Raw genomic sequence first — 27,389 nt, 5'->3', positions numbered from 1 at the left:
AAGGAGGGGGTGAAAAGACTGTTGTTATGCTTGCAGCATGCAGAATCCAAGAAATGGAGTTTTATATCATGTGGCGTTTCTGTACCTGTGGAATACTGCCATTTGTTTGACTTCTTCAGGTCTTCCCAGAGATGTCTCTATTTTTCTCTACATAAACATCTGTAGTTTAATTTTTCAGACAGAGTAATTATTGGCCTGTATCAAACTTACAAAGTCCAAGTTACAGAATTATTCCTATTTTTTTTGACTGTGAGCTGAACATTAAGAAGCAACTTGAAATTAGTAGGAGGAGCCAGTGCTTAGTGACTCTGAAAATCAGTACATTTTTGTAAAGGTTTCTAATTGTCAGTTTCAGCATTTTAGATATTTATCTGTCTTTAAAACTGGACTTGTTAGCATCTGTGGGAGATGGAGTTGTGTTTTTGATGTAGCACACCCCTCAACTGGTATGTTCCAGTATGTTTTCTACATAGCATCTCTTACTGCCCCTCTGAGCATGCAGCAGTGGACTCGAGCCATTTGACTGACGCTGGAGGACATTTATTATGTCCTTAGATGAAAAGGAGAGCAACAAATAACAGCTGCATGTTTGTGCCCTGACACAGAGTAATTTTAGCAGGACAGGGCCATATGGAGTAATAAAACCAGAAACTGACTTGTAGAATGGACACATAGTTTCTTGAAAAGTGTCCGAACTGGTTTTGCTTTTTATAAATCTTAGGGGTTACTGTTTTAATTCTTTAAGGCAAAATTCCATTGTAACTTTAGTCAGCTATCATCTTGGTAGATACTTCTGTGATTAAAATGTTGAAAACTCTCTGCAAGAAAGAAAAAAGGTGAGTTTCAAGGATGGTGATAAATTCCCTTTATAGGAAGCTTTTTAAGGAATATGTCAGTAATAATTTGTAAACATTAATACAGAGCTTTTGTGGAGACAGTGCAACCATTTGTTCAATGTCCATAATTTCCCTGTCAAAAAAAGGTTAAAGGAGACCTAGAGGAGAGAAAAAAAAAAAAAAAAAAAAAAAAAAAAAAAAAAAAAAAAAAAAAAAATTAGTATTTTAAACTAACTAGAAAAGTGTGCAGAAATTTCTCTGTATGCAGAAATATCTTCTGTGTATATTGAGGGCAGTGCCTAACAGTGTTGTTCTTTTGTAGCTGAGCTTGGAGACTATGATCCTGCTGAACATGTCCCTGAGCTGGTGTCTGAGTTCAGGTTTGTTCCCACTCAGACTGAAGAGATGGAATTAGCTGTTTTTGAGAAGTGGAAGGAATGCAGGTACAAGATCTTCCAGTGAATGCTGCCCAACTGTTTGCACTGATTTTTCTGTGAAGAGAATCTGTTAAAAAGATAGCGCTGATTACTTCTTCTGTGGCCTTGTTCAGAAATAAAATTTTAATATGGTTCTGACCTATTTTGTAAAATAATATAATGTGAAAAATTAAGCTTTTCAAAGGTCTGAGTAAAATGATGAGGTACAAAGTCTTGAAACACAATCATTTTTGCAGCAGCATTTTCAGATTAAAACTTTAAAAAGTGACCTTGATCTTCATTAAAGTGAGCAAGTGTCACCGGTGTTTAAATTTTTCACAAACTTTCGGGAAGTTCTTTTCCTCTTATATACCAGTTTTTCCTTTCTGTGCTTTTTCAGACATCTACCTAACAGCAAAAATTTCATTTCAGGGGGCAAACTCCAGCACAGGCTGAAACTAACTACTTAAACAAAGCTAAGTGGCTGGAAATGTATGGTGTAGACATGCACATAGTCAAGGTATGTTTAACCACAGCATGGTGACCTTTGGAAATGATAATGTTAGCTTTGTGTTGCATTTCAACACTGGTTCTGCTTTAAGGGGGGAAGAAAAGGAATATTGTTCTCATGCAATCTATGTAGTAAGTGATCTGGCTTTGTGTCAACATTCCACTCTTTGGTAGAAGATTTCTAGAAGGTATAGCTTGAGTCCAAGCATATCTGCTCCATGTTAAATGTATGATTGATGTGGAAGTAAGTACTACAGTTTGTATTTAGGAGTTTTGTGAAAAATCATAGTAATGCTAATTTGCTGGGGTGCAGCTGAAGATCTACAGGTAAGTATAGATCTGTGGAGACACAAGTGCAGCAAGTGCAAAAGGTTGTCTTTATTACACAGACAAATCAAGAAACTTTTATTTTCCTCTTTAGTCAGCCTTATTGAAGGGTTGCAAACAAGAAAAAAATCCATTGTATAAGATCATCAAAACACAAGAGTTTTGTTGTATAAGATAGCAGATATGTGTGTAATTATAACACTGGGCAAACAAACTACATGAATCACTCTAGTAAATTGGATAGAGGGTCAAACACCAAAATGAATATAATTTTTATTTTGTGCCAATTAGGCAAGAGATGGCAATGATTACAGCCTGGGACTAACACCTACAGGAGTTCTTGTCTTTGAAGGAGACACAAAGATTGGTTTGTTTTTCTGGTAAGCTCTCTGATTGTACACTAAAATCTGGGTTTGATTTTGGTTTTTTTTTGTTTCTTTTATGATAGCAAGAAAAAAAATGTTTGGGTTGTGAGAACGCCATGAATATGAAGTACTTTCTCAGTGAGTTACTGAAAGTTAGATGTAACCTGCACTTTCTGTTCATCCTGCAGGCCAAAGATAACAAGGCTTGACTTCAAGAAGAACAAACTCACTCTGGTTGTTGTTGAAGATGATGAACAGGTAGATAAATACCTGTTTAGTTAAATCTCAGTCTTGATTATACAGTACTAGTTTACATACTCCTAATCTTTCCTTTAGTTTTGAGAATTAATGTGGATGCCTGAAAAGTTTTTGATTGTGACTTGTGGGGGAGGAGGGAAATGAAGGGACTTAAGTAAAAGATAAACTTTTATGTCATCTATTTTTTACAAAGAGAATGCCTGGTGAAACTAGAGCAGATACTTTGGAAACAGTGTGCATTGTGCAAAAAAATTTAAAGAGAAAAACCCACATACCACATTTAGTAGAATGAATTACTTAAGCAGGTTTCAGAATTATTCCTACAGGGAAGAAATTGCATACACCTCAGACAATTAAAAAGTGAGCATTGGTCATTTGAGAAGATTAGATTTGGAAGTGAAACCGTGTTAGCCTCATCAACAAGTACCTTCCTGTTGTAATAGTGTATTTAATTTGTAGTTATTCAGAGGAGACTCCAGCCCTTTTCAACTTTAGACAATATGACAGTTGTTCGTTATGGCTTCTGAAAAGGTTGATTTTTCTGCCTAAAACATTTTTTAAAATATATACGTTAGTAACATAAAAACCAAATTTTATTTGACTTTCATGGAATTTTAGCTTTGACTTATCCAAGTGCCTTCTAAGTCATCAGCATGCTTTGTGTGCTTTAAGGGAAAGGAGCAGGAGCACACTTTTGTCTTTAGACTGGATCATCCCAAAGCCTGCAAACACTTGTGGAAGTGTGCAGTGGAGCACCACGCCTTCTTCAGGCTCCGGGGGCCTGTCCAGAAAAGCTCCAGTCGGTCTGGCTTCATTCGCTTGGGATCTCGCTTCCGATACAGGTCGGTGTCCTCTGTCCTCTGGCACACACCTCCTGTCGTTCCTTGCCTTTCCTGGGTTTTAGTCCTATTAGCAGCTTTCTCTGTGGCTTTGGGGAATATTACTTAATAGAATTTTCAGCTTCTCCCAAAACTCGTGCGCTGGGACCACAGAAATATGCAAAGGGCAAGCGTGCCTTTATCATCAACGTAATGTTTAGAAAGTCGTTGCTTCTGCCATTTGTCTTGGGGAAATGGGGTGGAGAAGAGATTGTTTCTAAAATTCTTACCCTCTTTTATGAAATGTCTTTTGAGGTGTGAAGTTTGGGATGTTTATTAGAACTAACATGAGATAGTAAGCTATGAATTTAAAATAGAAATGTGATGTTTTTAGGGTGTTAACTCTATTCCATCATTAAAAATGAGTGATTTATTTTGCTACTTTGCACTTTTACATGGCATTTTTAGTGGGAAAACAGAATATCAAACCACAAAGACCAACAAAGCCAGGAGATCAGCATCCTTTGAAAGAAGGCCCAGCAAGAGATACTCAAGACGAACACTACAAATGAAAGGTAAAAGAGCTCCCATTCTGAGAAGCATAATCCAATGTGAGAATCAGGTAATAATCTCCTTTAAAAATTCTGGGTAGGAATTCTCCTGTAGTTGTTTGCCCTTCTCTTGAGTTTTCAAAATTAGAGGTTTTTGACTAATTTTGGAGACCTCATGTATTTATCAGAAAAAGCTTGTGTCCAAAGCATGTCCAAACCAGCTTGTCTGCCAGGTAAAACACCCAAGAAAATTACACAGTAGGTCTTGGTATGAAGATGGAAAACTTGGGCCCAGGAAACAGTGATATATTAATGATAGTATTTAAAATTTATGAATTGAGTTTAAAAATTTTGTCATTGAGATTTTTTTCATTGTTGTTAGGAGCTGCACTCGGTTGTCATGATCTGACAGCATGTGATACCTTGTGATACCTTATTTCTGACTCTTGCATAGGTCAAGTGTCTGCTTTCAGATACTTGCTTAAATCTGGCTTTGGTTTGCTCTTCAGATTTTTTATTTTATTTCCTGATACAGATTTTGTTTTTCACTCATTATACATGAGATGTGTGCAACTGTTGGTCTTTTGGTTGCCTACTTTCAGGCAGTGCTAGGCTATTTTTATTAATCATATAATTAATATTTAACTGATAACCTAATTATAAATTAAATTTTAATTAATGCTTTATATTCTTGCAGCATACACTGCTAAACTGGAAGAAACAAGGTAAAACACATTCCAGTATTTGAATTTCTGTCTTTGATGCGTGGCTGTACTTGAGCACATCTGTAGAAGGAGGATGTGGTGTTGGCCTCTTAACTGTGGTTTTGCCATGGGTATTGTGTTTGTTTGCTTTTTATGAAAATTAGTGTTCAAAGCAAAGCTTCTGTGTTGCTGTCACACAGACAATTTTGCTGGACTTGCTTACTAGCTAGCAAAGACATTTGTTTACTACTGGCTATGATTCTTGCTGGTTAAGAGCTGTAGTGCATGTGCTGCTGTGTAAAGAGATCAGGTAGAAATGTGAGAGAAGGTCTTCTGCTTGAAGTCTGCCTGCTCCAGCTGTGTGACTGAAATACCTCATTCAGTGAAGGTCAAAGACAGGGAAAATACAGTAAAATTAATATTTTTGAAATAAGTTGATGGTCTTATATTCTTTATTACACTTGCATTTATTTTTATGCATGATCAGCATTGAAAGGGAAGCCTTTTGGTTCTTTATTTCTGTACCAGAAGTCTTCCTGGATGCGAAGAGGCTCATACTTGTTGTTGCAATGTAAATTACTCAGATGTATCTGAATCATATAATTTTCATACCCTTCCTTAAGGGAAGAGAGGAAACCAGGTTAAAAGGAACTGCCTGGTAGTGAAAAAACTTAGGTCATTCGGTTCTGGTTTCTGTCCTTTGCCCTAATAACTTGCGAATACTGCAATGGTGAGTTGAAACCAAATTGTTTTTTAAAAAAGTAGATATTCATAGATGTTAAGTGAAGTGGGTAAGGAATGCCAAAATAATATTTCAAAACAACAGGCTTAATACAGCCCAGCATTTTCTGTCTGTAGTAGCAGGGCTGATTCTTGCATGAGAGCAGGAGAAGTCTGGAAGTGTGGGGACAAGGCTGCAGTGTGACTTCCTGTGTTGTTTTTTCTTTCTATACAATGGGAAAATACTCTTCAAAACTGGGCGCCATTAAGATCCTCTGCATGCAAAATGTGACTGTTTGATTAATTAGTGCTCTTGTCATGCTGTGTTGTCGTGCCCTTCTCCGAGTTTCAGGTTGCTTAGGTCATTCTGAGAGTGGGAAGAGAAACCTCATGTGCAGTTTCTCCTCCTGATAAGACTGCAGTCTCCTGATCTGCACTTAGGTGTGGCACTGTTGTGTCTCCACAGCAAGCTATGCCGCTTCTGAAACTCTACACTCCAGTGTTGCCAATTGAAATGCATCATGAAAGATGTATGTTGTTCCCTTTTGTGTTAACCCAGCACAGGGGAATGTGCTAGTCAGAAGGCATTCCTTAGTATTTCTGTTAATTCTGGGGTAGCCTCCACCTTCTCTCGACAGAGAAAGGGTGAAATGGGAAACAGGCAAGGAGCGGCTTGTTCAGTGTTGACAACATGATGTTTTAAATAAAATAATTCTGAAGAGTCACTGAAGTAAATACAGAAATCTATTTGAATTGTCAGTTTGCCAGGTTAGATAGCTGTTCTCCAGACAATAAATCAGAAATGTAGGAGGTCGTAGGAGATGGGAAGCTTTTTTTAAAAGGCTGGAAGTGTGAGGGAAAAGTTTGCTTTGCATGAAATCTATAATGCTTTTAAGTCTCTTAAAAATGTGAAATGTCTCTTGCAGGTTCAGAAACTATCAAGAATAGGGATATGGGTCTTATTTAATTCATCAAATATAGTAAATATTTAATAACATGAAATTATTATTAATGATGTGCTGATTTGCTGTGCATGTAAATTTGAATAGCTGCTTTTAAGTCCATTAGAGGTTGTATGCAGAAGAAACTAATTTTTTGGATAAGCTTTTATGATGTGAAACGTCAAATCAGGAGGGTTCTAGTTAGGGAACAAATATAACATCTACAGCATGTAGGTGAACTTTTGACGATGTCAGATTTTGCTGGGTGTTTTAACTAAAATTATATAATTTTTGCCCTAAAAGTGCCACATCTTACTGCTGAATTAGGAAGACTTTTAAAATCAAACTGGTTTAGGAAAGGAATAGTTAAGAACAGGTGAGTTACAGACAAACTACAGCTTGAAAAAAGAAGAAGTGACTTCATACCCTTAGTTACCTAGAATGAGACAACTGACCTAAAGCAGAAGTTTTTAAGGATTTTGTGAAAGAGATTAATACTTTGGAAATATCTTAGACTCTGTTTCTTTCTGAAAGTCCTTACAGTTCTACCAGCCTGTGAAAGCAGTTTGTTGATCTGATTCAGTTTTAAACTCTTCTTGTCTTTCAGTGCTGCAAACAATGCTATTATCAACCAAACTAATGGATCACAAGTAAGGACTCTTTCATTCTTTCTAAAGGCAATTTTCATGTGTCTCAACAGATTTGAAGATTTTGTTATTTGCTCTTGAAATCCAGTGATTGACCAATTGAATATTACAGTTGACTACTAACTGTGTACAGTGCTGAAAAAAACTGGGCACAGATATCCAGTGCTAGGGAAGTAAGGGAATCTTGCTTTAGCTTTGTGCTTAAGAACTATTGATATGTTTTGTTCACTTTAATGTGTCATCATTTCATTAATGTGTGTATAATAACTTGTGTATATTCTGTCTCCAAAGAGCTGGAATGCCAAGCCAAACCTACCTGTCCTAACAGCAGTTCCTTCTGCGCCAGTCTTAGTGGAAATAGAAAACCTCCCAAGGAGCCCAGGAGCCAGCCAGCAAGATAAGAAGTGGTATGTTCAGCTTTGCTGGGAAATGAATTCTGCTTACTTATGCATGATTCAAGTAGCTTTTCCTTTATCTGTACTTAAATAAGCTGCCATCCTTTTATCTCTAATGTAAGTTGATAATCAAGTTAGGGATGATGCAGCTGATTTCTTCCGATGAAATGCGTGTGGAGAGGTGAGGACAACAGGCTTAGTCACTGCCAATCAAAAGAGAATTTCTTTAGGGGCTAAAGGAATTAAGAAAGAGTAGAATTTTCAAGTCTTGGAGAGAGTTGGGTCCTTCTTGTTTGCCCTAAGTTTGTAACCCTTTGCTTGGTAAAATGGGGCCCAAGGACTTACCTTGATCCTTAGGATAATACAGAATCTTGTAAACTGGTATCTTTGTGAATTGTCTTTTGAACCTTCTGAAATAGGCAAGCTGACTTTGCTCATGAGCTTGGGTAGAATGGGAGCTTGAGGAAAATGACACAAGCTGAAGATAAGAGCTTTGATTTCATGTAATCAGAGTATTTGTTTTATGGATCAGATGCATCGCAAAAGGAAGAGGATTTGTTTGAAGATAGAGAAATGTCATTTATCTTTTCTTAAACTAATTGTGTATTGCAAAGCTATTTTCAAACCAAAACTGGCATATATCAATCCAGTACTTGTGCACAGCTCATCTTAATTTCTTTGGCTTCTCGATGCCTATGGCTTATCCAAGAGGGGAAATTCTGGCTTCTGCTAGACTCATCAGGAGCAGTCATGGTGGAATGGAATGACACCAAAGCTCTTATCCTAAGCAGTTTCAGCCCTCAAGAAAAAGGGTCTTTCTCCCATTGTCAGGCATATGAATCTGCTTTGCTACAGTATTTCTTACAAGTAGATGATACCTGTTTCTAATGATCCTGTGACAAAAGTACTTCAATTTTGTAAATTGTATTCATTTGAAGACTTCTAATACTATCAATGTTGAATGATAAAGGGGATGGTAATTCTGCTTTGAGTTGCATTTTATTGACATTTCAATCAGAACATATGATCAATGCTGTTTTTCTTTCTTTTGCCCTTGATTTATCTAGTATCTGAAATCTGTGCTTGTCTATGGTGGGATCCTGTTGATCGCTCGATTCCTTCCGTGGTGGTGGGTGAAAGGTGGTGGCATCTTTATTCTTCAGCATTCTCAATATGGTTTTATTTTTATTCTTTTGGCCTAATTGCAAGATGAGTGCTAGACAGCTGTATTTCCTTTGGTGGAAATGTTTGATTTGGCTCCTGATCAACTCTTCTTGGGTACCTGATTTGTGCTAATGTTCCTGCTCACGTTTGCAAGGCTGCTGCTGCTTACGGAAATCCTGCTGCTTTGGTTCTGAAGCAGAGAGGGCTCTATAGCCACTCAGTTTTGGGTTTGTTATGCCTGTTTTTAGATTGAGAACGTGAGCCTGTCTGTCTTAACATTGTCCAGGAATCTCAGCTTACATGCCAGCTGCTGCAGGATGTAGTGTTTGTATAGAAGAGTGGGTGTGAATGCAAAATACACCTGCATGTAACCCAAAACAGTGTGTCCTAAAGAAAACAAGCTTCTTGGCAACTGATGCATTTTAATTGAGAGTGCAGTGCTTCTACTGTGTCTGTGTTACGTTTCTTTGAGCCATTGTTACTGAAAGTAGCTGTCTTCTGGTTTTACTGTGTTCACTGGAAACAGTACTGCCTGTAATAAAGGGCAAATCCAGCTGTAGGACAAAGACAACAGTTTGGAGCTGAGTCAGGACTTGAGCTACATTCTGGTTTCCTAGATGGGAAGTGGGGTTAGGTTAATGAAATTGCCAGAACATACATATTTATTGCTGGGGGATGTGACTTGGCTATTGTGCCTGCAAGGGTGTCTTGGTGCTGCTAACATGATCTCCTTTCAGCTGCTACTGTCTTTAATTGGCCTGTTTCTGCATGAATTATCTTTGCTTTCTGTCAGAAAAATAGTCTTCTTTTAGAGAGAGCTTGCCAAAGATTGTTGAGAACACCAAAATCTTCTGGACTGTGGATTTTGTATAGTTGGATTGAAGGGGTTTAGAAGTAAGGTCCCGACCTCCTGGCTTTCTGTGCTCTGCTTGGCAGATGCTTGTATTGGCTACCTTGCAGCTTAGATCCCTTCCTAATGTCAGTGTTTCCTTTAATTTAAAATGTTAATGCTGCAGCTGCCAACAGCAATTTTGCCAGATTGTACTAAGTACTTTGCCAGATACAAAGCATTTTAGTATTTGTGTGGTGGTTTGGGGTTTTTTGGGTTTGTTTGTTTTTTTTTTTACTTCATTCAATTGTCAGTACAGGAAAACTGTACTGGTCTGCAGGATCTGAAAATTAACTAGATTATTAGTTGAAAATCTGGAAGACCTAAAACGTGACCAGTGTCTTTCTAAGATTAGTCTTTCCGTCTTTCCCCAATAAGCTCTTTTTTTGCTAAATTAGGACAGCAGACGAAGATTTAATATTTACTTCCTCACTGTGTGATAAGTAAGGGATTTTTTTTTTCTTTTTGCTAGGGGATGTAGCTTTCCCTTAACAGCATACATGAGGGAAATGGTAAAATAAAAGAATGAAATGTTGGGGATTGGAGCCCTCGGTATTCACGGGTCACTTCCTCAGTGTATTTCACAAAAACCCAAATTCTGAATTTACATGTGGGTGACCTTTGTATAAATCCTGTCTCTTTTCTAAAGGAGGACTATCCCCAAATGTTAATCATTTACCACTGTTGTGAATCCTGCATGCTTTTCTGCTTGCCTGCCTTAACACGTGTGATTTTCCAACTGAGCTGTCTGCTTGGCTGTTCTGGAACATGAGAAGGTGGAATTTGAGCTGAAGGCCGTCTGACCCCTCTATGTGAACAGCAACAGTCCTTCTGCTTTGTTTAGATTTGGCTCATTAAGTCAAATCTTTTACATTACACTGAAGGAATACCTTTGTTTTAGGAATTCCCTTCCTTCAGTAGTTTATGAAGTGCTATTTTCCGTGCACTTTGTTGATATGTGACGATACCGTCTATCAGCCTCTCCTAAAACATACTGGTGAAGGACCCTAGTGCTGTAGAGACAACAGTTAACAGATCATTGTCCATTTCTAAAGTATTTTAAAATTTGGCTGTTTTTGGTTAATTGCTTATCCCTGCCGCTTTGGAGAGGTGTGTGCCTAAGGCCTTCCAGTTTCCTAGCTAGGTGCTCCTGCATAATATTTTTCAAAACACTTTCTAAAGTGATGAGTGTTCTCCCTTGCTCCTCTTTCTAGCTTTTGGAGGATTTTATGCCAACTGTGGCAAAGACTGGCCATAACTGTGCACGGCATTTCTGTAGGTTTGATTTTTAGGAGTTCTAAATTTAAAACTTACAAACCATTATGTCTTCATATGCAAGATTAGAAAGTGGGATCTTAGTTTGTATTGTGACCTTTCCTAAAAGGGTTCTTTTCCAGCTAAATTCTTAAGTTAATGCACGTTATAGCTGCAGGCAACTTCTTCAGTAGTATTAAACCTAAATTGTGGATGATTCGTTTCTCTACTGTTTGCTCCTGCACGGTAATGTTCACTTTTTCTGAGTTTCTATTTTTCTTCTCCTTTTTTTGAAAAATTTGCTTTAAAATCTGCACTTTGAGAACTGGTCGTGCTTATAGATGCTTGTTTCAGGTGTACATTTAGAGCTGCCACTTAAACTCGTTTTCTGCAAATAAAAGGTGCTGTGTACTCAAGGCCTGGTCCTCCATCACATTATTTTCTCCCATCTGTAAAATGCGATTCTTGCTTCGTTCTGCGAAGCGTTTTGAAATACTAAGTGCCTTACATTTGCGAAGCGTAATCAGCATATACGCGAGAGGGCTTAACTTGTCAATTCAGCCTCGTACAAAAGCGCGCACGACGCTGCGCAGAAAGCGGTTTATTTGGCGGTGTCGTCGTGTGCACGTGCGCTCGCACGCCTCTTCCCTTCAGCGCTCACCTCGCGAGAGCCTCCCTTTTCCTCTCCTTTTCGCGTCGCTCTCCTTGTCCTCGCCTCCGCTTCGCTTTTCCAGCCTCTCCCTCCTCCGTGCCCGTCGACTAATTGTCCCCCTCCCGCTCCCCACCGCTCCAGGCCCCCCGACGCCGCCGGCCGCTGTCAGCGTGGTGGAGCCGCGTGGGAGGCGTGGGCCCCGCCGAGGAGCCCCGCGCACGGACCGGGCCCCGCGTTCGTCCGCGAGCGCAACGCCAGGAACGCGGGGCTGCACGGCGCCGTGCCAGCCGCCATCACCAGTCTGTGACACGTGCGCCCCGCCGGAGCTCGGGCCTGCTCCCGCCAGAGGCCGGGAAATGACCTCCTGAGCTCCCTCCGGCATAAGGACAACGGACCCGGAGCTGACTAGAGAGGGGCAAAAGCTTTTATTACGAAGGCCTTGCAGATTGTGCTGTTGGTATTGAGTCTTTAAAGATAAACAACATATAGACCAGAAGCCGCACGTGTCTTTCTTAAAAAACAGTATATACCTATCTATGTGTGCGTATAGATAGGTATATTTTTTAAATTGTGTTAAAATTTTTCTTAATGACCAAAAGATTCTTCTTTCTTTTTTTTTTTTTTTTTTTTTTTTTTTTTTTTTTTTTTTGGCTGGGTTTGAGAGCCGTGCAAGAAGTCATGTTTGTTATAAAAGTACATATGCTACTAGTGGGTTATAATATGGTTTCAAAAACTTAAAAGGAATAGAGGATGTAACTGCCTCTCCTTTTGAACCATGATCATGTAAAAGTATCTTAAGATACATGGTTGATCGGAAAACTAACCTTTTTTTTCTTTTTTTCTCAAGAAGACCTCTTCTGAGAAATATTGTTTGGAAATGTTATAGAATTATTTTCAATTTTTAAAGAATAAATTTATCAGAACTGTCAAAAAGGCAAAGAGTAGTTTTTTATTATTATAATTTTTTGCTTATTACAATTTTTTCTTTCTTTTTTGCTTCTCTTGTCCAGCTGAAAAGAAGCAGAAAGATTTCCTGATAAACACCAGTCCTACCATATGATTCACGAGGTTAATTGTTAAGTCAGAGGTTAAGACTCCAGCTTCATGGCTCATTGATATTCTCAGGGGCCTTTAACAACATGAAGAACAAACCTTTACCCTTGAACACATGGTGTTTTCTGAAGTTTGTTGCTTTAAAATTGCAATATTCTTTTACTGTTAAAAAAAGGAGGAAACGTTGTAACAGAGGGCTTTTAAAGTTAATTTATATTAAGCTTTTAGGATAAAGAAGTTCTTTAAATGATTTCCAAATTATTTCACTATGTTTCAAATTGACACAGAACCCAAAAATTAAAAACCATTTTCAGCTATCCTGACCTGAAGAACCAAGAAGTAAGTGTCAGCCAGGACATAACTTAATATTGCCTGAGATGTTTTCGCCTCCTCGCCCCTGCATCTGATGGGGGAAGGAGTTTGCTAATGAAATATGAATCTCTATTTTACAACTCTGCTTAAAAAAAAAAAAAAAGCTGTAAACTAAAGGTCTGTGACACCTACCAAGCTGATTGGAACAATCTCTTGTGCTCTTTTTAGCTTTAGGTTTTGTACGCTGGATGTTGTAAACTTCTGGAGTGAAGCAAACCCATTCGTTTCTTTCTTATTTATAATGTTGCATTGAGAATATGCAAACGAAAATAAGTTGTTTAACTTTACATTATCATATAACATCTGTGTAGTTGAGGGAGAAGAAGCCACTCATTTGAATGGAGGAATTTGGGATAGTTTTGTATTCAAAATGCAAGAACACTGCTGCAATAACAAATCACTGTTTTATTGCAGAATTTTAAGTTCAGATGTGCTTTTGTCGAGGTCAGGCCACTGCAAATAGTGGCTGAGTCCATGGATGTCGGAGGAGTTTTGTGTAGCTGTCACAGAATTAAAGAGTTGTTGAGGTTGGAGGATGCCTCTGGAGATCAGGCAGTCTGGAGACCATGCCAGCCAGGTTTTGTGTATCTGAGGATGGAGACTTCAAACTCTCCAGAAAATTGTTTCACCAACCTCACAGGAAGAAAAGTCAGGTTTTTTTCGTGTGGTTAGGTTTATGGTTTAGAGTGGAATTTTCTGTATTTCAATTTGTGGCCGTTGCCTCTTGTCCTTTCTCTGGGCCCCCTTGAGAGGAGTTTAACTGTGGTCTTCACTCCCTCCATCAGGTTTTTGTACACATTGGTGAGATCCTCCTGAGCTTTGTCCTCTAGGCTGAACAGAGCCAGCTGTCAGACTCTCCTCCTAGCTCAGGTGCTCCAGACCCTTTGTTGTTCCTGTGGCCCTTTGCTGCACTCCTTCCAGTGCCCCATGTCTCTCTTGTCCTGGGAAGCCCAGAGCCAGGCTCAGCACTCCAGGGTGTCTCACCAGGGCTGAGGGCTGGTGACACCGCTGATGGTCATGGACCGCCCTGGAATTCACAGCGAGTTTGGTGATCAAAGCTGTGGCTCCGGTTTTTGTAGCAGATTTTTTCCATGACAGATTCAGGATGGGGAAGCAGCCTGAAACCCATCTGCCTTTAGAACTTGTTTATTTCATTATAATATGTGTTGCATGTTTTTGACTCTTGCATACATCCTGAGAGTCCATTTTCCTCTGTGCTGGGATTATTTTGGTAAGACTTCATGACTTGGGGAGAATTAATATCCTAATCTCTATTAGGATGGGTGACAGCTCTCAACAGCAGCCAGAGAAATTGTATCACACTGGTACCAGCACCACCAAGCTGCAATTTTACAGGGACAGGTCATGTCCTCTATGAATTGCAATGAGGAAGCACGTGGATGTTTTTCTGTGGTGACAGGCCTTTCCTTAATATGCCCAAAGGTTCTGCAGCCAGCATATTTTCCTAAGCATGTTTTCTTTCCTTTCCTCTAGTTGTTAACTTGTATATATTATGCTATGTCAGTATTTGGAATTATCTTCAAACAAATGGGAGACAGCAGAATTCTTGGAATATGGGACTTACTTGATTAGATACTCAGTGTGTGTGAGCTGTCTCCATTTGTAGGATCTTGAATTCCCAGGACTTTTCTTTTGCTTTCCTCACTTAGAAAAGGGAGCTGCTTTTTGAGATTTTTTTTTGGTGGTGTGGGGGGGGTTTTGTTCTTGTTTTTAATATTGTGCATTTTTGTTTAGGCAAAAATAATTTGAAAAGGCTCAATTATTCTTCTTACCTTCACGTACAGCATTGGTTGCCCTAAAGCTAAGAAAATTAACAAAGAATTTCATGCTATTGTCCTACTTTGCAGAGTCCATGTGAGAGAGTCTTCTGTGTCACTACTAGTCTGAAAAAATAAATGAGCTCGCATGGTACTTCATGCTGTTGGAAATCAAATGTTTCCAGGAGAACAACCTCTTTTGTAGGACTTGCTTACTGTATTTTGAAGATTGTATTTCACAAACTAGCATGAGGTATTGCTTTGCTTTTCAGCTAGAAAGTTAAAACCCACACCACTTTTAACAGAGAGCTTTCTCAGTCATGTTATACATTGGATGCTGTGTGATATATATGTATACCAATATATGGGCCAGACAAAAAGAAGGGGTCATGCAGTATCTACTCCCTTAACTGTGTGAGCTCCCTGGGCATGTAATGACTTATTAATGGGTTGACAAACCTTTACACGCACTACGACTCCTCATTATTTCTATATTCATAATTATTTATATGGTTTGAACTCCTTGTATCTTTTATCAGCATTTCCAAGAGACTATTTCTTAAAATATGACAGTAGAAGTTGATTCAAAGACATAAAGCCCAGCACTTATTACTGTGCAAAGTTCAAAATATCCCTTTGTGTGGGGGTAAATGCAGGTATATGGGATTCAGTCTCATTTACTCTGTTGCCTTAATTGGAAGAGCATCTCTTCCTGTTTGTTAGTTCTAACAATTAAATCTCTGTATCCATCATTCCCTCTCTGCAAGACTGTGTGCTGTTTTGCCTTTTCCCATTAGTGATGCAGAGAGAGACTGCATAGGAGGTTGAGAAATTTTCCTATTATTTGCTTTGCCTGTAGCTTATTGCACTGCTTTAAGAGAATCAAGGCAGTGACCTCAATTTGCCTTTCAGCAATTAATTGACTTACATTACTTAAAATGATTCGTACATTATTAGCACTAGAACAGTGATACCCTGTCATCTGTTCCAGAGGTAAATATATTTAACATTGAAAGGATTCTTTGTGTGCATGAGCTGGAGGGGAAGGAGTTTTTCCTGGAGCCTCTCTAGTGACAATTGTGGCATTGCTTCCAGGTTCCAGGGGCTGGAGAGAGGCATGAGGCACTAACCTGGTAGTGGTAAGGGAGAAGCTGCTCTAAACTGTCAAGTAGAAAACTTCTCTTGTCTGTGCTTAAGGGTAGGGTCTGTTCTGTTGTGGTGGGTGTGGGCTTGATATCATTGTTCTCCTGTTTGGAACAGGGCTTGGAAAAGGGATTGATAGATTTTTCTTCTTAAATCAATATTGCAGCCAAATTGTGAGAGTGATTGTTGATTGAACTGGGCAGCAGTAGAGCTGCAGTTGTATGCACAGGCTCTCTGATTAACCATTGCATTGTGCAGCCGTGGTTTCTGTGTTTCTTAGTTTGCTGTTAGGATAGCTTTAGCTGTTCCCAAGCTCTAGAGAAGTGTATGAGATTCCTGACAGCTTGCACAACATAAGCATCATATTATTTTTGGTTTTATAATTGTTTTTCCTTGTTCATCAAAAATACAGTTCATAGGGCAAAATTAAAAGGAGACATTTCCATCAGAAACCAAAGGAGGTGGAGCAGATGATCCTGACAGGACACAGAGTACATGCTGTGGTTCTCTTAAAACACTGTGACTGCTAAGGTTTCATTCATGGCTCTGCCTAAATTAACAAAACTGAAACTGGTTCTAGGTATGCCTGACCATAAGCATCAGTGCAGTCCTGTGCAGTGCACCCTTCTGCCCTCTGTTCAGCTTACCAGTGCTGGGTGAAGTGCTGCACAAACAGCTTTGTGTGATACCAACTTCCCTCCCCCTAACTTTTCTTTTTCTCTTGTTAAAATCCTAAAGGGTACCTTGAGTTTGTTAAAAAAACTTCAAATGTTTGTTCCAAAAAGTATATTTCATGGATAAAAGCACTTCCCTCCTTCTCTCTTCACTTTTTCAACTGCTATGTGATGACACAGCAGGCAACATGAACCTGTTCTGTTATGAAGTCACTTGTACAGACACAAAATGCTCCCTTATTCATGTTTCTTAAGCTCGCTGAAAGCCAATGTCTGTTAGTTACCTGAAAGAGTTTTTCTAGATTGTGGCTGGTCAGCAGAAGACAGCTTGAAAAAAGAGATTGCATTTGTTAAAGTTTTTTCTTGTTACAGGAAGAGTGGTAACATGATTGTGCATCTTTCTGCCCATCTTTCTGCCTTTGCAGCACACCTCTTGTTGATTTGTTAGACAGCACAGAGTTGCCAGAAACTTGTGTGGATGATGCTGTGGGCCGTCCAGTTGTTGGCTTGGCAACAGGAGATTCAGAAGAGGCTGTTAATTGCCCTCCTCCTGGCACGAAGGAAACTGCTGCAAAGAAAGCAGACTCCGATCGTAAGCAAACTGACAGATTTTTCCCTATTATGTGTGAGATCAGGATTAAATAATTAGGTTGATATGAGATTGATTCCTTAAGAAAAATGCAGAACTGTATACAGTAAAGTGCCAGCAAATCTAAGTGATTAACTCTGTTCAGCCACTCACTGTGAGGATGGTTGGGCAGATGAGCTCCCAGGAGTGCAGTGCTGTGATTTGATGCACACAGTCTGCGGGCTTGAAATTTGCACCAGAGCTTGAGCAAGTAGATTCCCCCATCCCTGTGCTTTTTGCACAGAATCAAAATTATGTAATTGGTATTTACAAATAGTGCAATTTACAAGTCAAGTAACTCCATGGTAACGTTAGGAAGATTATATCTTTTTTGTCTTTTTCAGCATTTGAAGACACATTCCTAAAACTGAAACAGCTGGAGACAGAGCGCAGCAGCCCCGTGCCCACTGAGCGACCCAATGTAAACATAAATGTACAGGTAATTGGCCTTCATTCCCCCTGCTACAGTCCTGAATTTTGTGCACATCATTCCGAAAAGTCCTCCACTTGCCTTCATCTGTTTGCAAGACTTCTAAGACTATGAGTGAGTAATGCTAGGGGATAGTAAGGGAAATACAAATGCTTTATGATGTATAAACCTATGTGTGACAGGGCAGCGAGATAAAGACGAGGGCTAAGGTGCATGTGTGCAGACTGCAGCCTGGTGAGATTTTCTAAAATCGGTGGGAGTAAAAGGCATAAATGCTTGAAATGTTTCTCAGTTGTCTTTATCTGTAGGTTACTACCTGCATGGTGTTGAATGGTTCACCTTCTTTTTGGAAGGGCTGAGCTGCTTTCCTGGCATTTTTCAGTTCTGAGAAAGTTGTTCTGACATTTTGTTTTGAGTCCGGTTTGTTGATGATCCATCCCTCCTGTTAAGTAACCAGTTTGTACCTTCTCTCTGATGTAGGTATTAGTGCTCTGTGTTTACACAAAGAGCAGTGATGTGTTTTGATTTACTGCTCTCCAATCTCTCTGAGCAAGTCAGGCTGCACGTCACAGGCAGCTGAGCCAAAGTACAAGCCCAAGTACCCTGAACAGGGTGAGTGGGCTCTCTTCTCGCTCCTTCCTCTTCACTCTTTCTTCACCAGCTTCCCTCTCCTCTCTCCTCGCCAGGAATCATTGCAGGTTTCAGTGAACAAATGTATCTACAAACTGGCAAACAATTTTTTTTCCTGCCTTTGTTTTGAACTTTTTGTTGAGGTGCTGGATTTCTTTAGGTTTTTAGTTTGCTCTTTAAGTTGGTAAATAGTGAGTTAAATAGGTTCAGGGAAGGGGTCAAAGAAATGCCAGAGCCATAGTGAAAATAAATGGTGTTGCTAGAAGGGGTGGAGAGGCCAGGATCCTCCCTTACAACAGCAGTGAGCTTTGATGGATTCACTGGTTATCAGACAACTGCCCCCAGACAGGATATTCTTCTGGGGTTTTTTAATGAGCTTTAAAAAATTAAATTTGGTTTTCCATTACTCTGCTCTCTCTGATGTAAAAGCTTTGGGAGATTTTTGTGTTTTGGGCAAGCAGAGAGAGTGAAACACCTGGCAGTGTTATCTCTGTTTAGGTTACCCTCCCTTGCAGGGAGGCCTGAGGATTTATCTAACTTCGAGTGAGGCAGCTATGATTTCTCTTGCTCCCTCAATAGTAACAGAACCAGGTGCCAGGAGAGGTGTTCAGCAGTGTGTGTTTGACCTAAGCCCGCTCCTAAGAGTTTTCCACCTCCATGTGAGAGAGGGCTGCTGCTGTGGGTGGTGCTGCAGGCTGCTTGGCTCATGTCCCCTTTAAGGGCTGCCTGGTGCTCCTCTCTGCTTGGCGAGTGCATTACAAAGATTACCGGCTCTCTAAGGAGATTAGTCAGTGGACTGTAGGTCCTGTCATGCTGAAACAGTGCTTCTACATAAGCTAGAGCAAATGAATATAACTTATTTAAGAATATTTTAGCCTGTTGAGCTCCACTTGAGTTCAGACAGAGAGGGGAAAAGCATTTAATTGATTCATTGAAGAGAATGGACCGAAACTGTATCCATTTAAAATCATGATTTATAATAGGCAAGCTGAGATTCCTGTAATGAGCTAATCTAACAAACAGCTCCCAATACAGAACAGTCATGGTCATCCAGCTGCTGTCACATGAGGTGCTGAGTTCACTTTAGAGGTGGGAGATACTGGTGGGACAGCAACCTCATTAGAGAGCAAGAACGTTTGCATAACAGAATTATGTATGATCAACAGTATGCCAATAGGTGGGTAAAACACAGTTCAGCTTTCAAGGGAGTGCAAATTACATTAGGAAAATGTAAGAGTAGATCGTTGGAAGTTTTTTAGGGTAGAAGAGATAGAATAAAACTTTTCTGCCTATGATGTAGCTTACCAAGTAGTCACTTGAGAGTGTTTGTTTAAAAAAGATAGACAAAGATTAGATACTCTCTGCATACTTGAAATTCCCAATGCTTCAGATTGCAAAGACATGTAGGTTACAATTGTGACCTAAAAGTCATTATTAAAAATACTTTCTTTCCTGCCTTTGAAGGCTACTTTAGGAAACACAGAAGCTTTCATTTATGGTGTTTATTTTAAAATATACCTATGGGCTCTTCTCCTGTACTTACTTTTCTTCTTAATCTATTAGTAAAAGAAGTGTTTGTGGTATCTTCTTCTGGCAGAATTGCATGGGACTGCAATATATGCACTAAAATCTTGCAGTAAGTTTAGATCCTGGAGCTTGCTATTATTTCAGAGGGAATGCAGTACTGCAGCATTCTCTCTGAATGTGTGTGATTATGAATTTCAGCACATGTAGGAACTGTTAACAGTGCGTAAGAGCTTTGGTAAAATGCATTGGGGGAAAGTGTTATCTTTCTACTTACAAAGGCAGAGCTGCATCCTGAACTTCATGACACTGATACAATGCCAACTCACTTTGGCTTTGTGACTTAAAAATCTTTAAGTGTTTTCTGTCAGGGCACGGAGATGGGCAGTCATCTTTATGTAATTCTATACTTGCAATCAATCAATCAATCCTGATTGATTTCTTTGATAGGGAAATATTTATCTAGCTACTCCTGTTCTTCTGGAGAAAAAGAGGAAGCGAGGGAATGAATGGCTTCTTTCTTCTCTGCTGCTCACTGCCAAAATCTGTTGGGATGGAAGAATGCGACTTTGTCCTTTCCCAGCTTTCACTACTGCAGTGACTAGATCTGACAAAGAGAGCAAATAGCTTTAAATACACCAACGTTCTGCTTTCATCAGCTTCTGAAGGGAAATGAACAATAAAGGTTCACCCTGTTTGCCCGTGTTTGAAGTCTGCTCCTGAGTCAGAAATGCAAGGACATGAGGGTTTACTTTTTCTGAATTTGTTGTGCTCCGTAAATAAATGGAAGTTGCTCCAAAACGTGCCTGTATTAGGCTTCATCTTCCTGCACAAAGTGATTTTTAATGGTACCGGGAACACAATTCAAAAGTACAAAGGATTGGGATCACATGCCTTGGTACTGCCTTTAATCTTCCCTTGCCTTTTTGCATCACTGCCTAACTCCATGTTTTGATTGAAGAATGCAGTACAAGTGTAGTTTGCCTAGTCCATGGAAACAACAAATATTCCTAATGAGCTAGAATAATGACAAACCCCAGCAACTACCATTTTGTGTGAACAACTGAAATGTCTTGTAAATTAGACATCTTGAGGCATTAGCAGGTGCTGGATGCTTTTCTTTCCAGCTACACATTTTTTTTTCATTTAAAAAACCTGTAAGACACCTATGCTTTTTTTCAAGTGCAAAATAGGGTTGAAAAAAATGGATCATTAATATTGAGGGAAATATGTCCTTGGTGGTATGAAATTTTTACTCTATTAAATTAAAATATTCTGTGATAGTATTGAACTTTCCAAAAGTAGGGAGTCTAATCATTAATAGACTAGAGTGACCTAATTAAATCGATTGTTCAGGTGGAGGAAGCTGAGAGGAAGTTAAACAATAAAATGGTACTTCAAGCACCAGTGTACTGCTGTGCTCAGTTAAAATGATCAGATTTACTGTATTAGTGGAATAATGCATTCAAAATGCTGTACAGGTTCTGTCACACATGGCATCTGCTTCAGTGAGGTCTAGTGTAAAGACTTAAAGATTATCACAGTTGGCTGCTGCAGCTGTACAAATAATAATTCAGTTGTAATTATTCCTTTTGGCAACTCCAGCAGCTTCTCTAAAATAAAAATACTTAAATGTTTAATAATTGTTAATCTTAATGAATTTTGTGAAGGTGCACCTCTTAATATCTGCTGGCAGTAGTCATTAGCAGCACTTGGTTGTTGGTCCTCATAGCTCTTTAAGCTGAAGTGACCCTTGGTATTTTGTGAAGTTCATTGCTGACGGGGTCAAAATTTGAAAATGGATTCTCCTTCAGGTAGTCTCCTATTTGGATATCCCAAAAGGTGATTTAGAGGGAGACAGAAAAAGGAAATGTTTTTCCCCCTCTCTAAAGACCAAGTAACTACAAGCTCTCACCAGTGGCTCCAGGGAATGTAAAAAGCTGAAAGTGGATGGAGAGCTGTGGAGGGACAGGTGTTCACCTCTTTTTAACTCTGCTCTGCTCACTCTCTCTGCAATGGGCTTCATTCCTCCTGGGCACGCTGCAGTTGGTGCAGGTAGGAGTGCAGCAGGATTGTCCCTGCTCCGGGCAGTCCTGCAGCTCTTCTCTCTGGGGAAGAGCCTGCCCTAGACCACGGCATGTGGTGAGGAAAGCAGGACTCTGTCTCCCCCTGCTGAGTCATACCCTCAGAAGGAAGGTCACAGGGTTTAGTTTTCACTCAGCTAATTAACTTCTGCCACTAATCAAATAGCAATTAGTAGATTGAATGCTTAATTAACATTTTATAATTAAGAAATGCAATTCTCATAATGGAATATACTGTAGTGAAAGGTATCTCATTCTTAACTTCTTTTCATTATGTATCTGGGTGCCAATTTGCTCTGATATAATCAGTGGTGGAAGAGGTAGTTAGTAGCACATTAATTAAACTCTTGGTCTAACTTATAAGTGGATTTTAAATTAAAAATCTTCCCAACTTGCATTTGAGAGTAAATTACCAACTTTTACTTAGGCTGCCCTGACATGATATAATGGCTGTTATATTGATCTCCTATCTGTAAATTAGGCAGTTTTACGATGCATTTCATTTCTTGCACACTGTATTTTTAGCACAGCAGTTTGCTTATCCACATTTAAGCATTGTGCTTCTTTTACTTTATGTGTTGCTGTGACAGTGCAACTGAGTTCCAAAATAAAGGAAAAAATTGCTTTTTCATTTCAATATAAATCTTCTGACTTTCCTCTAGCTTCAAAACTTTGTTATTTAGGGATGTTGATAAACTTCAGCCCAGACTTGTCCGTGTGGAAACTGCTTCTGATAAAGATGTTTTCATGTCTAGGATGAAGTGGTGAAGTTGACAGATAAATGTCTTAACAATGCAATCGAGAGCCCAATTGTAGCAGCGAAGTGGCTTCCAGCAGATCTCAAAAGCAATATCTTGAAGGCCCAGGCAGAAGCAGTGCACAAGGTAAACACTCCGCTGAACAGAGCTGTGACGCTCTCAAATGTTTTATTTCTCTTCAATTGCCTGGTGTTGGAGAAGGTGCCTTGCAGATAAGGGTGTTCCAAGAGCCTTGTCCAAGGCAGAGTCAGGCAGCTTCTCAGCCTTTCTTCACAGTGATAATAGTCCTGTGCTAGAATAGTTGCCCAAGGAGGAATTTCTGTCCTTCATGATACTCAGTAGGTAACAGGACAAAACCATGTGCAAGCCCTAGTGAGAGGTCATTGAGACAGGTAACCTCCAAAGGTTGCTTTCTAATCAAGCAATTATTCTGTCACTAGGATCAGGCTTCTTGCATGTTGTAGTAAAATCCTTAGCAAATAAGGATTTGGCTTTGTTGGTGAATTATTTTTATTTCTGCACTAAAATTGTCACATGGAATTGATGTTCTAACTCCCTGAGCTTTAGGTGAGCAGCACGTTTTTGTGCTGGGATAGAGACAGTGTGAATCTCAGAACTGACACAAGATGGAAATAGGTATCAGAAATTTATGTCTTTCTTAATTTTTTCCTCTCAGGTTGGAAAAGATGACAGCATGACAAGTGTCAAGAATTCCAATATTCAGGAGGCTGCTGCCAGGTAGTGAATAGATTTGTAAGAAATGTGTGGTGTAGTTACCCCACTACAGAACTGAGAACCTGCAGTTTAGTGTGGTCTGCTGGTGGCTCAGTCATCTTTGCATTTTACCTTTCACAGGGTACCTTAACCTCATGAGTGTGAAGTGGTTTTGAGATGAAAACCAGGGTTATAACTGCTAAGTTTTATTATATGCAAGATAATATAGATGCTCATTATTCTCCCATACTTGATGACCATTGTTACAACAGCAATTTCAATCAGTAATTATTTCTGAAATGTGAACAGCTTCAGTGTGGGGAGAGGGGATGGGGTCTGTTCACAGTAGGTGTTCACTAGCGGAGAAAAAAAAATTGTGTACAAACCCCTGACAATGACAATTTCCTGAGAATTGCTAAATATGAAACAATTGCCGGGTCCAGTGGGATTGCAGGCATTGAAAAAGTTTAAAAGGTTACGTTGTCTAACTTATTAATTTGTGAAGATGCACGTGTGGCAGACCTCAAAGAGCAGATGGTGATACTTTAAATAAGATGTACCTATAAAATATATATTAGCAGTCCCAAAAGTGTGTTGCAACAAGTGATTCATAAAGAGCTTTCCATGGAAGGTTGTACCTGTTTCGTGTTTTGTTTTTTATTGGTCTGTGCCAGGAACATTATCCTGTCAGGCAAATCACAGAGCAGTCCCCCAGCAACCAGTCCGGTATTTCAAGATCCAAGAGAGCTGCTGAGAGCAATCCCCGCTTCAAACGCCTTTGTTCCGTAAGTGCTTCTGGAGAAACGTGTTTCTGGGGTAGGGGGACCACATGGAGATTATGATGAAAAGGCCTGAAAAGATGAGGAACGGTTGCTGTTCATTTAGGCTACATCTAACTAAGCAGGTTTAGGGATGCATTTTTAATTACTGTTGCAGCAGTTAATCAGTGTAGGCCAGGCCTCGGGGTGAGTATTCTTGCAAGCAGTAAGTGAATCTCTCTCATCTTCTGAAAGGACCGAGATTCCTGACATCCTGCTGCCCCGGGCTCTAAAAAGGAAGATAAGAGGATGACAGGAAAGGCTTCAGGCGAATTAGACACAAGGGGTGAAGAAACTCCTTTGAGATAGAAGATGTCGGTACTGGTGGGTCTGTACACAGCTGTAGCTGGAACTGAGAGAGAGAGCAGTAATCTGTGGAGGTAGTTGGAAGACATTTACATTAACATCAACATCAGTCTTTTGTGTGCCTCCGTGGAACTGGTGTGAGGTTTTGAGCTATCTGGGAAGCAGCCCTGTTCCATGCTATCCAGGCCGGCTGCTAATGAGAATGTTTTCCCCTTTCAGTAACGCCTTGAATGAGGACAATGCTGACTCTAACCACGAGGACCTGCTAATTCCAGCTAATCTGGCTCCAGCTGAGGAGGCTGCTGTTTCAAAGGTATCACCACCTGCCAGCCTGGAGGGTTTCTGTGTCACGTTCTGAGCCGCCGATGCCCCCAGGCAAGCCCAGCAGACCTTGCTGCATGCCTCTCATAACTCTGTGAATGCCAGGCGCTGGGGAATGCCAGAGAGTGCTTTCCGAAGCGGGCAGGGACACTGCACAGATCTTTCCAAAGGCCGTTTCTGCGTGTCCTTACCGGTTCTTGGCATAACTCGTATTTTTCTAAACTGGTTGTTTATTTCACACTGGCGGGGAGCCCCTTACATCCCAACGATTTTATGCTCCAGGAAGGAGACTCCAGGGATGAAATTCTGACATAGGCAGTTCGCATCAAAAGAACCACAGAAGGAAAAGTTTAAATTTAGGTGCTCATTTGTTATATTCAAGTTACCTTAAGGTAATTTTTACTGGACTCCATGAAGAGCAAAAATTTGGGGATTAAACTTTGTTTTTGTCCCTCTCCAAAAGAAAAGCAGAGTCCAATAGCATTGGACCTATGCTGCCTTTACTTGAGCACACCTGACAGGTTGTTCTGGATGACCAAAACACCCTGCCCTGTAGCTGTTGGGCCTCCAGAATAGTATTGTGTAGTTGATCTCACTAAATAATCATAAATTTCACCAAGTTCAAACACCCCACTCCAGACCCTGCTGGATGGTGCAGCACCCCACCTTCACAGAGGGGAAGGGACAGTTTCACTGCTTGCTTACAGGGCAATGATGTTGTTTCCAGTACATTAATGAGAATAAAGGAAATTAAAAGGCTATTAAAAAAGATCAAATGGAAAGACTTGAAAAAATAGGCCTGATAGAAAACGGTGTTCATTAACTCAGGAAGCCACTAGAGTATTCAGTAGACCTGTGTGGTTACTACTGGGAATTCAATTCAAAACTGATTTATTCCATAGAGCACTCCAGATGACCAGGACGTTTCCTTAACATCACTGACAGAGAATCTAATTGACTTTACAGAAGCCACACCTCGGGTAAATGTATTTCAAACCCAAACTTCCTTTGCGCCTAACAATGATTTTTACTCATGAACTCTTTAGTGTCTGTCTCCCAGGCTTGGATCTGCGGCAGTGGAAAGAAGTGATGGACAGGGATCACTGTTCATGGCCTCCAGCTGCAGGGTGGCTGGGGTAGGGGTGTAGACTTTACAGCTTTGCAGGGGAAATGAAGGAACCTGAAGAGTGAAGCTGTGTGCCACTGGGTCCTCTAGTTTTAGTAGAGCTGCAAGTGCCAGCCTGTTTCTTGCACTTTTGGGATACCTAAGGGCTCATTAATACATAATTCAGAAATTATATGGGAAGAGGTATGTACATGTCTCTACGTCTGTATGAATATAGATACACAGATACTTGAAAAGTAAACTTGTAATGTTAATCAAGCCTTCTATATAGAAAAAAAGAAATCTCTTATGATCTATGCTGGCAAAGTGGAGTTACATTGTATGTGCCAAGAGAAAAGGAGAAGGAAGAGAACGTTTAAACTCTTCACAGTAGTGTGCTCTGGATGAAGGTTGTCCACAAAGCACTAAAAGATGGTGAATTCTTTCCTTTGGAAGGGGGCACTGAGTTGAAACTGCTCTCAGTGAGTGTCTGGCTCTGTGCTCAGGGGGTGCCACGTCTCCATCTAATCACTAGCGTGGTTCAAAGGCTAACGAGGGGCAAATATCTGAGATTGTTTTGGGGGAGGTGTTGCTTTGGGAGGCAATGCTATTTTGATAACGTTCTCAGGTTCTCAGCTACTTTCAACCTTTTAATTGAGCTTTTGTTTGCTTTTTATAGGTGTCTTCTCAGCCCATTGTAACACCGAGGTGGATAGTGCCAGTGAGTTACTTGCCCATTTCTTAACAAAGGAAGAAATGAAAGCTTTTGTCATGATTAAGAAATGGGAGTTCAAGTTAAATAATAAAATAAAAATATTTTTAATAGTTTGAAGGTCTATAAAGTAATGTACCAGACCAAAAATAAAGCAAACGAGTTCCACTGGAATGAATCAGCTAAAATCCATTTTTGCTGTATTGTACTGCAGATAAATGCCATAAAATTTCTTAAAGAATTTGTATTTAGTAAAGCCCAGGCCGGAATTTAATTAATCCAGTTTTTGCCATTAAGTAAATCATATTGAAAAGTTGTCTTGTGTTGTCGTGGCTGGTGTTTGAGTTTCTCGTTTCATTCTTCCCCATTCAGACGGGACTGATTTCCAACGGGCCTTTGGGAAATAATGTTGCCTTATCTTTGAAGGCAGTGAAAGGCAGCACGGAGACCCTGATGTCCTCAGCTGCACTGACACCATCCCAGCAGACACCCGAAGTCCTTGTGAGGTGAGGTCTCAGCTCATTCCACAAGTCTGTGTGGACACTTTGATTGCTTCCACCAGCATAGTTCCAGTGGCCATTTAGACACAGTGCCTTGTTTTGCTGTCCTAATGAACTGTACTTCTGTCTCAGTTTATGGCACCTGAAATACCACAGATAAACCGATGTGTGTATATTATAATTTCACTTGAGTTCCTTTCCTTACCTGCTTATGTGTTCTAATGCTCAACTAAAGTCATGGTACAGGAAAAATTTCTGAGAAGTCTCTACAGTGTTTCAGTTCCTGCCAGAGGATTGGTGGGAGTGGAGAGGGATGCCCCTCAGTTATTTCCAAGCTCTAAGTGTGTCAGAAAACCAAACTGGTAGAAACCTTTTCCCTTGCTGTTGCATTC

At 40.0% G+C, this 27,389-nt stretch overlaps 1 protein-coding gene across 5 annotated transcripts in view; it reads left to right on the top strand.

The window, feature by feature from the left end:
* EPB41L5 (erythrocyte membrane protein band 4.1 like 5) overlaps positions 1 to 27,389 on the top strand; it is a 52,721-nt gene that overhangs the window by 21,880 nt on the left and 3,452 nt on the right. For 4 of the 5 annotated variants that reach the window (XM_040069411.1, XM_040069410.1, XM_040069412.1 and 1 more), the window contains exons 8-25: positions 1,159 to 1,279; positions 1,685 to 1,772; positions 2,381 to 2,469; positions 2,643 to 2,712; positions 3,385 to 3,554; positions 3,999 to 4,105; positions 4,779 to 4,806; positions 7,054 to 7,096; positions 7,385 to 7,500; positions 16,893 to 17,059; positions 17,440 to 17,534; positions 22,519 to 22,647; positions 23,198 to 23,259; positions 23,910 to 24,020; positions 24,579 to 24,672; positions 25,583 to 25,660; positions 26,465 to 26,506; positions 26,870 to 27,003. In XM_040069411.1, the coding sequence (XP_039925345.1) occupies positions 1,159 to 1,279; positions 1,685 to 1,772; positions 2,381 to 2,469; positions 2,643 to 2,712; positions 3,385 to 3,554; positions 3,999 to 4,105; positions 4,779 to 4,806; positions 7,054 to 7,096; positions 7,385 to 7,500; positions 16,893 to 17,059; positions 17,440 to 17,534; positions 22,519 to 22,647; positions 23,198 to 23,259; positions 23,910 to 24,020; positions 24,579 to 24,672; positions 25,583 to 25,660; positions 26,465 to 26,506; positions 26,870 to 27,003 (1,744 nt within the window). The remainder of the gene's footprint in view (positions 1 to 1,158; positions 1,280 to 1,684; positions 1,773 to 2,380; positions 2,470 to 2,642; positions 2,713 to 3,384; positions 3,555 to 3,998; positions 4,106 to 4,778; positions 4,807 to 7,053; positions 7,097 to 7,384; positions 7,501 to 16,892; positions 17,060 to 17,439; positions 17,535 to 22,518; positions 22,648 to 23,197; positions 23,260 to 23,909; positions 24,021 to 24,578; positions 24,673 to 25,582; positions 25,661 to 26,464; positions 26,507 to 26,869; positions 27,004 to 27,389) is intronic. The other variant, XM_058421305.1, reaches the window with a different exon arrangement.

This window comes from Hirundo rustica, chromosome 7 (assembly GCF_015227805.2).
Source record: "Hirundo rustica isolate bHirRus1 chromosome 7, bHirRus1.pri.v3, whole genome shotgun sequence".
NCBI lineage: Eukaryota > Metazoa > Chordata > Aves > Passeriformes > Hirundinidae > Hirundo > Hirundo rustica.
Note: the sequence above shows the minus strand (reverse complement) of the source record. Positions and strands in the feature narration are given on the sequence as shown.